At 35.4% G+C, this 17,157-nt stretch overlaps 1 protein-coding gene, 1 long non-coding RNA gene and 1 pseudogene across 4 annotated transcripts; 2 read left to right on the plus strand and 1 right to left on the minus strand.

The window, feature by feature from the left end:
* Positions 1–1,981: 1,981 nt before the first annotated feature.
* Positions 1,982–5,241, minus strand: LOC121783244 (glucan endo-1,3-beta-glucosidase 6-like). 3 transcript variants are annotated; one of them, XM_042181258.1, is made up of 6 exons: positions 5,142–5,241; positions 4,970–5,061; positions 4,175–4,244; positions 3,646–3,705; positions 3,284–3,554; positions 1,982–3,198 (listed from the first exon to the last, which is right to left on the minus strand). In XM_042181258.1, the coding sequence occupies exons 2-6, from the start codon at positions 5,003–5,005 to the stop codon at positions 2,091–2,093; spliced, it is 1,545 nt and encodes a 514-aa protein (XP_042037192.1). In that variant the 5' UTR covers positions 5,006–5,061; positions 5,142–5,241; the 3' UTR covers positions 1,982–2,090. The 3 variants fall into 3 exon arrangements, with proteins under 3 accessions (XP_042037192.1, XP_042037191.1, XP_042037193.1); XM_042181257.1 differs by having other exon boundaries at positions 4,970–5,036; positions 5,142–5,225; XM_042181259.1 differs by lacking the exon at positions 4,970–5,061 and having other exon boundaries at positions 5,142–5,240.
* Positions 5,242–6,269: 1,028 nt separating this feature from the next.
* On the plus strand, positions 6,270–6,891 carry LOC121785310 (annotated as a pseudogene).
* A 7,974-nt stretch (positions 6,892–14,865) lies between these two features.
* Positions 14,866–15,857, plus strand: LOC121784553. The gene is made up of 2 exons (XR_006046727.1): positions 14,866–15,106; positions 15,584–15,857. It is a non-coding gene; the product is annotated as an uncharacterized LOC121784553 (long non-coding RNA).
* The last annotated feature ends 1,300 nt before the right edge of the window (positions 15,858–17,157 follow it).

Consider the following 17,157-nt stretch of genomic DNA (forward strand, 5'->3'; position numbering starts at 1 on the left):
CTGCAGATCCAGGCAACAAAAGACTGGAGATTGAAGATTCAACCTTGGGTTTTATCAATTTCTTTCACTAGTGCTTTTATTATTGTTTTTACTACTTGTCTATGAGTAGTTAAACATACTTTGTAGCTTCTTTTGGTGAAAACTATTATACATGTGTTTTGATTTATTGAATTGAACCTTTTCCTAGCTCTTGTGATTGTTTTGCTTGTTCTTGTACTTTTATTGTTCTTTTGTCTGGCCAACTTTAAAACTATGTCCGTTTAACTAGATTAATTGAGAGATAGCTAGTTTTACGTGGTAAAAGGAACGAGTACAACACATAGGTTTATCTGCACTCGAGAGAGGGGACCCTTTGTGAGGACTTGAGTTTTAGGAACTTAAGGAGTTAGAATCTAATCTATTGGAAGGAGACTTTGATAGTTAGAGTCTAATCTACTGGATAGGTGCACTTGAGAGAGGGCTTATCTGAAAATCGCGACTTTCCTAATAATCCTGGAGACACATAAAGGTAAAGGTTCTGTGAGATTAATCATCACTAGGTCGTAGTAGTTGGATCATAAAACTCTACTTTCTTTAGCCTGTTTTGTATTGTTTTGTTTTTATATTTGTTTATATTTATGTCTAGTTTATAAAATCAAAACCCAAAACTTCGTGTCTCTAGATAGTATATGACGCTTAGTATATGATAGTCAGTTGCAATCTTATTCCCTGTGTTCGATATCCCGGTACTGACCTTTAGCTATACTAGTTCTACCCTGTAAACTTGCAGGTATTTTTAGTGCTAATAAAGAGTGCATCACACCCGCCCGACTACACAGCTTGTTTCTTGTGAAGAGATGCACTTGGGGGTTGAAGGTGATTCACAAGTGTTAAATCAAGTTGACTTGCAGCTCAATGAGATGAAATTAGTAGATGAAGAAGTACGAGCAATAGAGGTGGATAAAATTGATGACAATGATGGTCTTCATGATTCAAGTAAAATTGCAACATTTGATTTCGATGGTTGTCTCACAAAGACATCTGTGAAGGAAGTGAATGCAGATACATGGTCCCTCGTGTCTCCTTCAATACCAGAGAAGCTCCATAATCGGTATAAAGATGAGCTACATGATGCTCGCGAAGACACGGTTAATGGGTTGAAAGACATGTCAATATACTCTCGTATGGGTGTGAAGAGGATGGGAGAACTTGATAACAAGCCATTCATGTTACGATCATGAGGGTGCTCGTTGAGGATGTTTACATCGAATATTCAATAGTATGTTATTGGAGATTGAAACAACGACCATGCACATTTACATTTGATCCCGGAGGAGATAAATCGCCAAAGCTTTTTCTTTCAACTCTTCGTTGCTTCGTGGTTTCCACCTTGAGGACATGGTGGATTTTAACCGTGGGGGAGTTGATACGAGTACTTCTAATATTATTATTTTGTTTAGATATATTAGGTATTTGCATATCTTTCCATATATTATTTTCTTGTTTGGTAAGTTAGGGTTTAGTATTATAAATATGGAATAATGTAATTATTTTATGAATTCAATCTATCTACGAAATAAACGTGAATTTGGCTCAATATTTGTGCTTCAAGAAACCCCTCTTAAGGTTGCCGACGAGATCCTTCTCGCGCTCAACCGCTCTCCACCGAAGCAATCGCCGACCCAACGCGTTGGGCGCTCGATACCTTCGGCACTCGTTTCTTGATTGTAACTGGAACTCGACGTTGATGAATTAGATCCTTAACAGGGACAGAGGGAGGACAGTTATTTTCTGAAAATTCAGTGGCTCGGACATATTGTCACATGATATATTCAATGAATCATAATTATTGTAAAAGGGAGAAAAGGGAAGCATTCTACCATTATAATTGATTGGACACATAACTAGGCAATATGCGTGCTTGACCTGCTTAATTTTTATTTTAATACTTCAAAAATAAAATAAAATAACATAAAAAAAAGTGAATATGATCAAGCTAAAATGAAATAAAGTTAAGAACATGATTTGATAATTGAATCAATGCTAGAATAATTCCAGTTTTCCTCTACATTAACCAAAAAATAAAATGAAGACAAATTCTAGCTCAAAACTCACAAACAATTCAAGAAAACAAGGGTCACAACCAACACTGTTTTGATGAAAGATCCTGCAAGTGTAGCTGCACCAGCATAGTATGGCTTGATCATCACATTAAACCTGCAGTTTCCGATGGTGGGATCGGCCCTCGTCACCGTCGCCAGCCCGTTGAAGTCGCAAGCCTCGTCCATCTGATTGTTTATCTGGTAATAGCTGTTGAAGGCGTACGATATATTCGCCCGCGCATCCAGGCTCCCACACGACGTCTGGTATCCGAGGCACGTGCAGTCGCCTAGGCTGCACGCGTAGCTCACGCTCGCCGCGACCTTAGGATCGTCGAGCCTCACATTCGGCTTCATGATGCACCATTTCGTATCCAAGTAGGTCACGTTTCTCACCGGGATGAGAGTGGCCGAGTTTGTGGTCCCAAGGTTGAGAGGGTACTTTGGTTGCCCGTCGTATCGGAGGATTCCCCAGTGGCGCTCGAAGTTTCCTGGCTGAATGCTCTTGAAGTCCTCGTCGATCAAGCTGAAGAGGTAAGCGTCGATCGGGCCGGGCCTCATCGGGGTTCCTTTCCCGGCCGACATGCGAGTCATGAAGCCTTGGTTGAATCGTTGCGCGTATTGTAGGTTGGCGTTCCGGTCGCCGTCTGTGGGCCAGCCGATCTCGCCGAGTATGATAGGCATGTTGGGAAACCCGTTCTTCTGCAGGGCCCACACAAGCGTGTCATGGTTGGCGTCGAACATGTTGGTGTAGGTCATCCCCTGGTCGGTGAGTGGCGTTGCGTCCCCGTCGAAGAAGGCGTATTCGACGGGGAACGTGGGCTCCGTGTAGAGGCTTATGAACGGGTATATGTTGACAGTGAATGGGGCTCCGTTGTCATTGAGCAGCTTCACGATCTGCACCATGTAGTCGCGGATATCAGCTCGGAAGTCCCCTCCCGATGGCAAGCCACTATCGCTCGAGTAGACATCAGCGTTGTTTGGGCAGGTGATCTTTACTTGGTCGTGGAGGCCGGCCTTCGTTAGGGCTTCTTGGATGTTTTTGAGAGCCTGGTACGTCGTTTTGAGAAAGGTACCGTTGTACGTCGCCAAGAAAGGTTCGTTCCCAACGGCCACATACCTGTTACCTCCACCACTCGTGTCATCAATCCATAGCCAGGCTCGGGGAAAAAAAAGACACGAATACGTTGAACAGAACGACTGACCTGATCATGACGTTGTTGGAGATATGACGGGTGACGTTCTCCGCAACCCATTTCTGAGCAGCCTTCGAGCTACTGGCGAAATTCGCAAGCATGTCATTCGGAATGCCAACCATGACCTGAATCCCGGACTTTCCCAAGGCTCGTAGTGTGTCGTAATCAGAATCGAAGAGCTTTACCTTTTGAATCCCGTTCTCCCTTAGCATCCTCACTACTAAGTCGGGTTTTATCTGGTGCGATGCTTGTGAACCCCAGTTCGCACCGATCCCTCCCACTGAGCAATAACGACACACATCAACACACTACATAAACCGCGCTAGATTCACAAAAGATCCATATGACATATGAAACAAGTGTGAAAATACCTGCAACGTCGTGCCTCACGGTACTCATTTTGAGTGGCTTAGACGATACGTCCCCATCATCTGCAAAAAAACGCGACAATTGTGTTTAGTTATACGCATCCCAATTGACTCCAAAACAATAGAAAAAATGATTGTAAGTCCCTCCAGCTTGCAATTTTGATATCTCACGATAACGACAACTAATAGATAACAAAAGGGAGTGTCATCTCGCTTATGTGGTGATTGAACGAGTTTATTAAGAGTTGAATGTAATGGTAGTGAATCACGGCCGAACTCAACAAACCACGAGAATCAGTAGACAGACATATAGTTAACCTAGAACGTTCCACAGCAACGAAAACAGAATCATAACAATGCTTTTCTTTTCCCTACATATAAAGCTGTCCATGAAACTGAACAACTAGTATCAAAAACAGAATCGGGTTTGTGCCCGATGATCTATGACACAAGGCCAAGTATTCAAGATCGATTATGTGGAGTTCCGTAAAGACAAAGAACACAATAGGCAGCACAGAAAAGCAAGCTATACCTCTATGAGCAGCAGATTCTGGAGTCAAAATCCTTTGAGTATTTGCACCATTCGACCCGAACCCTAACAGCTGAGACAGGAACCACAGTAGCAAGCATCAGATTCTGGAATTCATTACCAATTAAAAGCCCAAATTTGCAACTAAAAATGGAAATTTTAGAATCACTACCACAAACTAAAAAACAAAAATTAGCTTTATCAGCGACACACAATTATACTCTCTGCAAATATCTCAAATGGAAATCTTGAAGAATGTCACAAATGATTTGAACTTCACAACTAAGAAATGGCATGAACACTAACATACTACCATCCTTACAGCTTAAATTGTTCTTGCATTTCTAAATAGCATAGTTGCAATAAAACCAAAAGTGTTTCCTTTCTTTTTTAGAGTCTAAAGCTAAAGCTTGTCCCAAATTTTCCCAATTAGTACAACTGAATACTCTGCCATAAATCCAATTCCAAATATGAACATTTCAATAAAAAAAAGCTCAGTTCTTCAGTTCACACTTCCTTCAACCAAAAAAGGGTAAATGCTATTATCAACATACAAAAAAGAAAGCTGTATCATTTCTTTGCCTGAGTTAACCCAATTGCTATTTCCAGCTACATTTACCCCTAAAATTAACTCAAGAAAAACACCACATATAAAAAATGAGATAAAAATACGATCTTTAAGTGATGAATTTGGTCATTCAAAATTTGTAAGAACAATTCAAGAAAAGGAAACATCTTTCACTTGTCCACTAACAAAATTTGTATAGAACAAGCTAGAAAGAGAGAGAGAGAGATTACCAAAATGACAAAGAAGAAGAACAGAAGGCGAAACATATCCAGTAAATAGATCTCTACTTTGAGCTCTCTTTTGAAGTGAACAAAATAAGTAACTGAGATAAAAATTAGATCTTGAAACTAAAAATTTGAAGTGAAAATTTCAAAAGAGCTGAGGAAGTTGAAGACTGCTTACCTATGGCTGATTTTAAGTTGCGAAACAGAGACAGAGGTAGAGAGAGAGGGAGAGGGCATAGGGACCAGAGACTGTGAAGTGGAAATTTTGCTGTCAAAGTTATATGAAATCGATAAAGTAGGATTTTTATTTTCCAGATCATTAATTTTCGAGCATCAACATCGTAATTTAGATAGAAAATTAAACTGAGAGTTAATTTTTGTCATATAAAGAGCTAATCAGTTTTTTTTAATTGTATTAACTCCAATTATCAAAATTTTAGCTCTTAAAAAAATTTAGATAGAAAATTAAATAGAGAGTTAATTTTTTTTATGATTATAGTTAATTAGGAAAGTATGTCACTAATATTTGGTTGATTAAGAATTTAAGATCAGGGTAAAGGATCAAGTGCTTAGTGGAAAATATTTTATCGTTTAGTTAACTACTAACTATCATCCAGTACTGATTGTTTCATTTTTTAGAATAAAATCTGCCGCAGAGAAATTATGACTGTCGAAATATTGATGTAAGAGTGTCTAACTAACAATAAAGTACGAGGTGTAAATTGCAAAACTTTTAGCTTACTCGATTTTATTATGTCGTTTAACTTGATTTGTCTTATTGTATGGATATTTATTTGATTTTATATATTTAATTAATTAGTTTAAGTATTCTATAAAAAATAGATGTGATTGAAATATGCTATTGATTGAGATATTTTCTTTACCATTAATAAAAAAAACTTTCAAGATTTGATACAAATAATTGTATCGAAAAAATATTAAATTAGACTTGAAAAGGATTTGCACTTGCCTTTTGGTTTGATTTTTTTTTTCTATTAAATCTACTACTAACTTTTATAGCGGAGAAAAGGAAAAAAAGGTACTACTAAGAGCTCGTTTGATTGGTATGATATTTCTTGATAGTTCATATGTTTGATTGTCATGTTACCATTATCTCTAAGTCCGAAAAAAGTGAAAAGTCCGTCTCGGCCCGATGGAATATCCATAAAATGGAGATTAGACTATACCACTAAAATGATGTGATAGTCTACTGATTCTTCCAGATAGTCAATATTGCCCTTTTTTCTTTCTCTTTCTCTCTCTCTAACTTTTACCCTCACTTTCTCTCTCTTCTGCAACAATTCTATTCCCCCTCCCGCCTTCCACATCCACTTTCTCCCCATACCTCTCCTCGACGACGCTTCTTCTCAACTATCAAAACAGTCTAACAACTTTCAAAAAAAATTTCTGCACCCCTTACACCCCCTTTTGAATTCCCCGTCCTCCCCATCTCTCTCTTCTACAATTTCCTCCTCCGCAGCCCCTTCCCCACTCACAATCTCGAAGACCCACACCTCTTCTTCGTCCCCTTCTCCCCACATCTCACGCTCTCTATGGCTCGTGTCGTCGGAGACCTCGCACCGACTTTCCCTATTGAACCGAAACCTAGGCGCCGATCATTTCCTCGTCTTGCCTGCCTGCCGGAATTGACTACTCATCCGACCGGAATATTCTCGAGCTCAAGAAGAATTCCGTCCAAATTTATATTTTCCCCATCGTCTCCAACTAATATTTCATTCCGCACAAGGACATCGATTTCCTCGTCGCTGCCTCCTTCAGGCGGATCACCGCTTGACCTCTCCACGAAGGCTTCGATTTTAGGCTACTTGCAATGGGACGGGAAGATGGAGCTGAATTTGGTCATCGAGTTGAAATTGGATTCTGATTTTGTAATAGAGGAGATGATGAAGGAGATTGAGTATAATTAAACTTGTGTGCCTTAATGAAGAATAATTATCACAATTTTGTTGTAATGATAATAGCAGTAGTAATATTTAGTAATCAATCATAAGTTATCAAATTTATTTAATAAACCAATAATATAGTTAATTTAATTAAAATTTATATGGAGTATTTAAGATCCATAAAACAAATTAAATACATAAGGCTATTTTTGTCCTTATAATTTTTATCTATAAAAACTATCTTGTTAATCAAATATCATCGTAAAAATACTATCTGACACTATCTCACTTTCGATCCGAAAATACTATCTTAAGATAACTATTTTGTTATTTCCTAACATGACACTATCTCAATAAAGCTAGCAGTCACCTTATAACACTATCTCATTTTCGGTCCGAAAATACTATCTTAAGATATGAATTCGAGTTCATGTGTGGCTGTAAAGTGGGGCCAAGTATTCATATCCTACGTGGAATCCTACCCGCTTCATGCCTATACAGTTATGCCATTCACAACATTTAATGCAATTTTCCTTCTAGAGTTAGTATATTATTTCAAAATTAAACAAGACTTTATGAAATGTGACATATCTAACATATACTCCATTCATTTTCCATAGTTGAGATATTTCGTTTTGGTATCATATTTAAGAAAAAATATGTCTAATGAGTTAGAATAGAAGAGAAAAGGAAAGTAAAAAAAAATTAAAAATAATTCCATTGTGTTTTATAAAAAAAATATGTTTAATGAGTTTAAATTTTTATTTTTGGGCTTCAAAATCTGAACCTTCTTCTTTATTTTTGGGAGTAGTATTAATTGAAAGCCCAGTTCATTTTCACCTTATATTTTGGGAGTATAATATAAGTTCAGGTATTAAATGTAAGTCTTCAAAATAGTAGTAATTGAGGTTGAACGAAAACTTTTGTATACATTTCAATATTGATGATCTTTTACTTTTTTTATAAGCCGAATATTATTTTTAACTTTGTGCTAATCAATAATTGGTATATTCCCTGTTTTTTTCCTCTTATTTATAAAATCATTTTTATCCTAATATAAGTAAACATAATAATTACATTTGCTTTTGGTCATCAATTTTATTTAGTATATATCTTAAAAGATTAATAGTTAGAATATTCTGACATTTACTAATTTTATTAAAGTGGGTAAAGTAAGTGAAAAAGAGAAAAATTAGATAAAATAGTGTTAATAATTTGAAAGAAACTTTCGTGACTATTTTTGTGAACATCGTGAAATAGAAAACTCCGACTATTTTTGGTGGCCGGAGAGAATATAATTATTTCTATATTAGTTAATTATCTCGTTTGTTCCTACCCAACGATTATCAATTCCTAGATCAACCAGCATCCCAAATCACAATAATATTAGTAATTAAAATAGTATATAAATCGATAGCCATATTCTGCCAAGGGTCTGGCATTACATTATTTCACAATAAAGAAGCTTAAATAGGACTCTCCTTGAGTAAAAATAAAAGGATGGATTTGAATATTGCATGTTAATTAAAGTTTAAACTTTAATTCTCCCTTTTCTCAATACTTATTAGTACTTGAATAGATTCCCTTCCATTTCATCAATACTAGCTTATCTTATCTATATCAATTTGTTTTTATCAGGAAAAAAAAGGAAAGGAAATAGTATAGTATTAGCACAAGCATAATTCCTATAATTAATGACAAAGTTACACCAAATTAATACAACAAAATATACAATATCAACTTGCAAAATCTAAACATATATACTTAGAAAAATAATACTTATAATCAAGCAGAAAAAAGACCAGTAGTAGCAGCAAGAGTGATCTGTGATTTGGGCTCCAAAATCTTCACCATTTTTTCTCTCTCCAACCTCACTTTCTCTCTCATCCAAGAAGAAGAGCCATTGAATTTGTCTATGAAAACTCCCACACAAGACAGCAGCCCAATTTCTTCACCTTTCTCTTTTGAATTCTTGACTCTCCTCTCATATTCTTCTGCCACTAGCATAGCTATATCCGACATTTCAAAGCAAACACTCAGAAAGAAATCTGTTCCTTTTCAACTTGAGATGTTTTGTTTTACAATGATGATGAAGTTGTGGTTTTTATGTGTGGGTTTTTATAGTGTTTTTGAGATAAAGTTGTATATAGATAGATAGATAGCACAACGTTTTTAATGCCTGTTGGTTTTGGACCATAGATATTTATGAATTCGCCCCTGATTTTTTTGGCCAACAGTATACAAAATCAACTCTATTTATAAACTTAGTTTTTAATATTATAACTAATTGTTTTTTCCATTTTTAGTACTAGTTCATAGTAATTACTATTCATTTTCTATTTTTAACTTTTTAAATTAATTTTTCATTAATATCACATCATAAAATTGATGAGTTATGTCGGCCTATGTTTATAGGACTTGTTGACCCTCATTTTAAGATGATAATTATAAAGATTTTTTTTACTAAATTCATGTAGTTGGAAGTGTTACAAATCGGGTTGTATGAAATTATGTGTTTGACATATACTCCTACTTTACTTTAATTAATTAATAATACATAATCAACATAGCACAATCCTGTGTGAAGATTTTGAAAGCGAAATATTAACACATGATTATTATGCAAGGAAATGATAGATCAGTTTTTATCCCATCATAATTTGGAAAATGACATTGAAAGTGGTGTAAATTAAAGACAAATATGTCACCAGTTGGATTTATTTGTGGCAAAAGTAACAAAACGTGGTATCACTGTATCAGCTTATGGGCGCCCACAATTTATTTTTAAAGATCATCTTCTGCAATCGGTAGTGGTAGTAGTAAATATTACAAAACGTGGTAATTTTAGGATTTTTTTTTTCCAAAAAAGTATCTTATTAAAAATGATATCATTAAATTTATTGATCAAGGTGATTTTTTCATGATTAATTAATAGCAACTTAAACGCTATAATTAAATACTTGAAGACATATATTAAAGTTCATTTTAATTTTGAACAACATTTTAAGATTTTAATTAGCTAGACTTAAACAAGGTGTGAATCGCGATGATTTCAATCAAGATTTTTAGTCATGTAATTTTCAAAATTGATCCAGATTTGACTTCACTATAAGAATGAATTTGTTCATTATAAGAAGATGGGGTAAAATAGTCATTTAACAAATGAAATTGGGTTAAAACTTGAATTCCTCTCTCATTTCCAAATTCTCATTTTGCCCGCCATCGCTCTTCTCCTCTTCTCTAAACCTCAAATTCTCACTCAACGCCGATTCACTCAGTCGTCGTCGTCGCCTCATTCCGTTTTCCTCAAAATCCGATTCTCTCATTCCGTCGTCGAATAATGGATTCGAATCAGAAAGATTTTTCAAAATGTAAGTTGTCCTACCAATTTCGAATTCATTTTTTATTAACATTTCTTCAACTGATTTAGATTTCATTTTTTTGTATGTTTTAAACGTTAGAAGAAAATGCAAGACTTCTACATTCCAAGGCAGGTGCCGATTTATTCATCGCCACTGATTATGAGAATTTGAAGAAATCGATTGAAACCAAACCGCAATTTAAATAATTACGTCACATTTACAACATGTGGTAGTGATATTTTAACTCTATAGTGATAACATGATTACAGTGAAGTGCTTACATGATTATAGTGATGTATATTTTGTTTATAGTGAAGTGCACTATTTTTTCATCTCGGTGAAGTAAAATGTGCATAGAGTGAATTATTCTATGGTTAGAGTGAAGTGTTTGTGATTCATGCTTATAGTGATTTGTTTTTTCATCTAAGTGAACTAAAACGTGCTTAGAGTGAAGTATTTTATGGTTATAGTGAAGTTTCTGTGATCCTTGGTTATAGTGATCTATTTTTTTCATATCAGTGAAGTAAAAACATGCTTGGAGTGATGTATTATGTGGTTATAGTGAAGTTTCTGTGATCCTTGCTTATAGTGATCTATTTTTTCATATCAATCAAGTAAAAACATGCTTAAAGTGATGTATTCCATGATTATAGTAAATTTTCTGTGATCCTTGCTTATAGTGATTTATTTTTTTCATCACAGTGAAGTAAAATCATGCTTAGAGTGATGTATTCCATGGTTAGAGTGATGTGTCTGTGATCCTTGCTTATAGTGATTAGTGATCTATTTTTTCATATCAGTGAAGTAAAAACATGCTTAGAGTGATGTATTCCATGGTTATAATGAAGTTTATGTGGTCCTTGCTTATAGTGATCTATTTTTTTATATCAGTGAAGTATTCCATGGTTAGAGTGATGTGTCTTGATCATTGCTTATAATGATCTATTTTTTCATATCAGTGAAGTAGAAACATGCTTAGAGTGATGTATTCCATGGTTATAGTGAAGTTCTATGATCCTTGCTTATAGTGATCTATTTTTTTTATATCAGTGAAGTAAAAACATGCTTAGAGAGATGTATTCCATGGTTAGAATGATGTGTCTGTGATCCTTGCTTATAGTGATCTATTTTTTCATATCAGTGAAGTAAAAACATGCTTAGAGTGATATATTCCATGGTTAGAGTGATGTGTCTGTGATCCTTGCTTATAGTGATCTATTTTTTTCATATCAGTGAAGTAAAAACATGCTTAGAGTGATGTATTCCATGTCTATAGTGAAGTTTCTGTGATCCTTGCTTATAGTGATCTATTTTTTTCATCACAGTGAAGTAAAAACACGATTAGAGTGAAGTATTCTATGGTTAGAGTGAAGTGTTTGTGATCCTTGCTTATAGTGATCTATTTTTTTCATCTCACTGAAGTAAAAACGTACTTAGAATGAAGTATTCCATGCTTAGAGGGAAGTGTTTGTGGTCCATGTTATTAGTGATCTGTTTTTCATCTCAGTGAAGTTAAACGTGTTTAAAGTGAAGTATTCCAAAGTTAGAGTGAAGTTTTTGTGATCCATGCTTATAGTGCACTGTTTTTTCATCTCAGTGAAGTACAAATGTGCTTAGAGTGAAGTATTCTACAGTTAGAGTGAAGTGTTTGTGATCCATGCTTATAGTGCATTGTTTGTTCATCTCAGTGAGGTAAAAACGTGCTTAGAGTGAAGTGTTTGTGATCCATGCTTATAGTGCATTGTTTGTTCATCTCAGTGAGGTAAAAACGTGCTTAGTGTGGAGTGTTTGTGATCCATGTTATTAGTGATCTCTTTTTTCATCTCAGTGAAGTAAAACGTGCTTAAAGTGAAGTATTCCATGGTTAGAGTGAAGTGTTTGTGATCCATATTATTAGTGATCTGTTTTTTCATCTTAGTGAAGTAAAATGTGCTTAGAGTGAAGTATTACATGGTTAAAGTGAAGCGTTTGTGATCCGTGCTTATAGTGCTCTATTTTTTCATCTTAGTGAAGTAAAATGTGCATAGAGTGAAGTATTTCATGGTTAGAGTGAAGTGTTTGTGATCCATGCTTATAGTTTCTATAAATGATAGGACAATTGTTAATCTTTTGAAAGCTGTTGATATACTTAAAGAAAGACGAAGAGAAAGATCTAGAGCAATGAAAGCTGAGGCTAAGATGATTCTTGGAAGCTTGGCGTCTATGAAGGCGAATATGATACCAATTTGATATATTCATAACATGTTTCATTTAGTTCGCCGTAAACCCTATTCGATTCATTTAAATCAATATTATGTCTGTAACTAACATTTATATATTATATAAAAAATTTATATGTTTAGTTGATAGCTATTTAGTTTCAGATGATTTTTACTAGCTATTTTTTTCACAAATGAATTACTTGTTATGTATCTAATCAATATAGAGTTCACAAATGAACTACTTCTTCTGTTCCATATTAACGGTGACATTTCTTTTCAGCCCGGACATTAAGAAAAAGGTGTGAAATGTATTAAATAAAAAGATAATCAAGTTGGAGATATGAAAAAGTAGAGATAATAAAGTAAAAGAGAGGGAAAACTAAGAACGGGAAATGTGTTGACCTTTTACTAAAAATGAAAATGATTTCACTAATATGAAACGTACAAAAATGACAAAATGACTTACTACTATAGAACGGAGGGAGTATATAAAGCAGTTAAATAATTCGTACCTATAGTGAACCCAAATATAAGTTTGTAATGAAATAACTATGCTGAACGAAAAAAAAAAGTTTTCAACAAAACAACTCATTAACAGTGAACTAAAACCATTAGAAAGTGAATTAAATACATGTAAGAAGTGAACTAAAACCACCACTTAGGACTATCCATTTCCTCCTGCATTTTCTTCAAGAGGAGCAGTCCTTACTTCGCCTCGTTACCCCAACAAACCTTTTGGAAGTTGTACAATGAAGACTCCAGGCCACTCTTTCACCTTAACACCAAAATTAATCATAACTATCGACGATGATGAAGACGATGACAAGTCGGAGCTGCACCATCATAGCAAAGAGAATGAAATGGACGAACCTAACGTGGAACTCATCTTAGATATCGAAATAATCCTCCGATGATCGTATCGAAATTGAATCCATGTGATCAGGATTCAAATGTCACTGATCAGCCACGATTGATCAATCACGCTGGAGGAATGAATCGTGGTTGATCAATCGCAATGGAGGAATGAATCGTGATTAATGAATCAGAAAATATCGCGCTGGAGGAACAAATCGTGGATGATCAATCGTGTTGGACGATTCACGATGAAGACAGATCAGAAATCTGAAATAAAGTGAGATGAATAATTTGGGAATCACGCAATTTACGATGAAGAACAAATCTGGACGATTCATGATGATGAACAAATTTTGAATTTCATATTTTTGGAAGAAATCGTAAGCTGAATTCGATTCAGATTGTACAAATTGCGCAGAAGACAATTCATGTTGATACATTTGAGATATTGAATTCTAAAAATGCCCTTTGGCTATTATTTTTTATAAAAATCTGCAAGATTATTTAAGCCATAAGATTACTTTGTAGTAATAAGATGTGTGGCTGAGATACACTTAAAATTAGTTAGACCTTGATCACTCCTCTATATATATATACTCCCAATCTGTAACCCGTAAGAGTGTCCACAATGGGGGAGCCGCGGCCCGCGGCTCGGTGCGCGGCCCCCCATTGCAGAGGCCGAGAGCCGGGGCCCTAGGGCGAGAGACGTGGCTGAGCCGCGGCCGCGGCCTTCACGCGGCTGAGCCGTGTGAGCCGCGGCCCTCCATTGCATCGAGCCGCGTTTCGCGGCTGGGCCGCGGATTATAATTTTTTTTTAAATTTCAAATTTTTTTTTTATAAATATACTCTCATTTCCATTTTTTCACTTCATTCTACGCTTCCAATCCCTTCAGTTTACACTCTCAAACACTACAAAAAATACAAGGTGGAGATGGTAATTCCCCGGGGTATGGAGACTCGGGATACGGCAACTTCCCCAATCAGACGTGGAGTCCGCACTCGCCCCAATTCCGGGTCCAGCCATCCCAGCAGAGGAACTTGGTTCGCCAACCATCGCGGTTCGGGGACTACCGACCGAATATGTACTACGACCTCATTCTTAGGTTGAGGTCGAAGTTGGGCTTCTCCGATGGGTCGGCGACGGGTGAAGCAAGCGGCAGTGGGGCCGGTGTCGGCGGCGGTGGAGGAGGTGAAGAAGATGTGCCGGATTCCGATGACGCCACCGAGTAGTTAGCGGTGGCGTTTTTTTATCTTTTTATGTTGTGTTTTTTAAAAATTTTCATTGTAGAATTTTCCCCTATAAAAAATACGACGAAAATTTATCTATAATTCGTAACTTTATTAAATTATGTTAGATCCCAAATTATTAGTCTACAAAAATTTAATATAGTTAAATTAAAAAATAATATTAAAAAAGAAAATAAATTAAATATTTTTTTAAAGGGCCACATTTGGTGGCCCTTGTTATTTTTGTTATAATTTTGACTTTTACCATTGTGAAGGCCACAAGAGAGCCACGAATGGTGGCCGGGCCACATTTGGTGGCCTTTGAAGGCCACCACTGTGGACACTCTAAAGAATCCGCCTCTTTCTCTCCTTCTTGAATCTCTAACCCTAGAAGAATTCCTCGTGCCTCCATTCTCGTTCTCTCCAAGCCAGCAAGCTTCCCCATCTCCTATCTCTAATCCATCCCACCGCCTCCTCCCTCCAGCCGTGCAGCCCGTGCTCCAGCCCGTCGCCTCCAGCGGTGCTCCAGCCCGTCGCCTCCAGCAGTCGCCGTCGCCCCCGCCCTCCAGCCATCCACACCGCCTCCATAAGAAGGTAACAACTCAACTCATCTTTTTAATTCCTATTTACTGTATTACGAAATTGCACTAGGATTTTTTCATTTAAGTTTGTTTATTTCTTCAAAGCTCTCAATTTAGTGTGCAAAATTAAAATAAGTCCAAAATTCTTGTATTTAGGCATTAATATGTAAGTTAATACTATTTATTTTCCAATGATTAAACCGTTGAATTTGTTTAGTTTGCTCAAGTCTACTTTGATATTTGAAAATGAGTATCGAAAGTATTAATCAGATATTCAATCAGTGAAGCTGCGTTCATATGGTGAAATTGATAATTATCATTGTACTAATCAATCCAGATCTGTCGTCCTTGCCCCATATTTTTAAAATTTTGATATTTCAATATTTTGAACCCCTCTGCCCTTTAGTCTTTATTACTGTACCATTTTCTTGGAAATTCATGAATTATTCATCTCATTATCAATAACTTATGAGATTATTTTATTTTTCAGGTTTAACTATAGACAAAAGATTGACCCAAAGTTGAGCAAGAATGTAATTGAAACTTGGAAGTTATTCAAGACTGAAGACTTGCAGTGAAATCCCAATTAGTTGTTGAAACTTAGAAGTTGGAAGCATTGAATGAATATTAGGGATTTAACTTGTTATAGTTTGTTGAGGATTTATTAGATATCATGAAAATGCTTTTATGATTTTCTTGTTTTTTTTTGTTTTTTTGGTTTTTTTGAATTCTCTTAAAATTTCAGTTTTTCGTTTTTTTTAAAATCTCTTAAAATTTCGATTTTTTTGATTTTTTTAAAACTCTTAAAATTTCAATTTTTTCAGTTTAATTCGATTTTTTAAGTTCGGTTTTCGATTTTTCGATTTTCGGTTTCGGTTCTGTTTTAGTTTTAGCCTAAATTCAGTTTTTCAGGTTTGTTTTGGGCGAAAAATCGAACTAAAACTCGAATGCACACCCCTAGAGACGACATCGTTTACTTTAGATTGTCATATGTTTTATCCCTGATGGCACTCTAGATTTCTAGCTTATCTTTGTTTGACTGTGCTTAATTGTCACACCCCAACCCCTCTGCCATATATATATTTTTTATAAACAAAAACAAAATTAAAGTAAAAAATCACAGATTAATCATTTCACCAAATAAATACTACAATTACAAAATCCATCATTTATTGGACTTATTACAAATATTCTAAATCTGCACCTACATATAAATATCAAATATCATAAACAATTTCAGATCCATATGCATATGCCTCTCTGTTCAATTTATTATTCTGTGACGAATCAAGTCTGGTATCCGCTCGAGTTTCCTCTATGATCCGAAGTTCCCTCTGTAATTGGACTCATAGGTCCATCTATATTTGACCCGAAAGTTCTTTCTGTAATTGGACTCATACGTCCCTCTATATTTGAGCCAAATGTCCTTTTGTAATTGGACTCATAGATCCCTCTGTATTTGACCCGAAGGTCACTCTATAATTGGACTCATAGGTCCCTCTGTATTTCAGATCCAAGGCAAGACCGTCACAGACCCTCTTTAATCATATGATTCATATATTTTCAATAGTATTATAAAACATATCAATTCTATCAACTACATATTCATATTATATTCTATCAAATAATTTGAATACAATATATAAATATATTCCTTAGATCAATCGTATATTCACATCATATATCACCATATAATCTAAATATTCACTCCAATATAACACATAACAATTATTCATATAACACTTGTAAAATTAAAAGTGTGATTTATACGTACCTGATAAATAATCTAACTGACCCATCGATTCCAACTCCTTATTTACAGCTCTCGAATCTTATACATATCGTTCTCTCCTTCTAACTCTGATGAACTATAATGATATATAAACCTATATCCTTTATTTTTTTTTCTCTCTCTCTCGAATGCCACAAGCCCACCACCCTCTCTTTTTCACTTAACTTCCCCCTCTGTACATAAATATGGAAGTCGGCTAAACCAATGGTGAGAAAAATGAATATCTATTATTTTTTTTCTAGATAAGGCTAAGAGCATCTCCAATAACGGCG

This window comes from Salvia splendens, chromosome 21 (assembly GCF_004379255.2).
Source record: "Salvia splendens isolate huo1 chromosome 21, SspV2, whole genome shotgun sequence".
Lineage (NCBI taxonomy): Eukaryota > Viridiplantae > Streptophyta > Magnoliopsida > Lamiales > Lamiaceae > Salvia > Salvia splendens.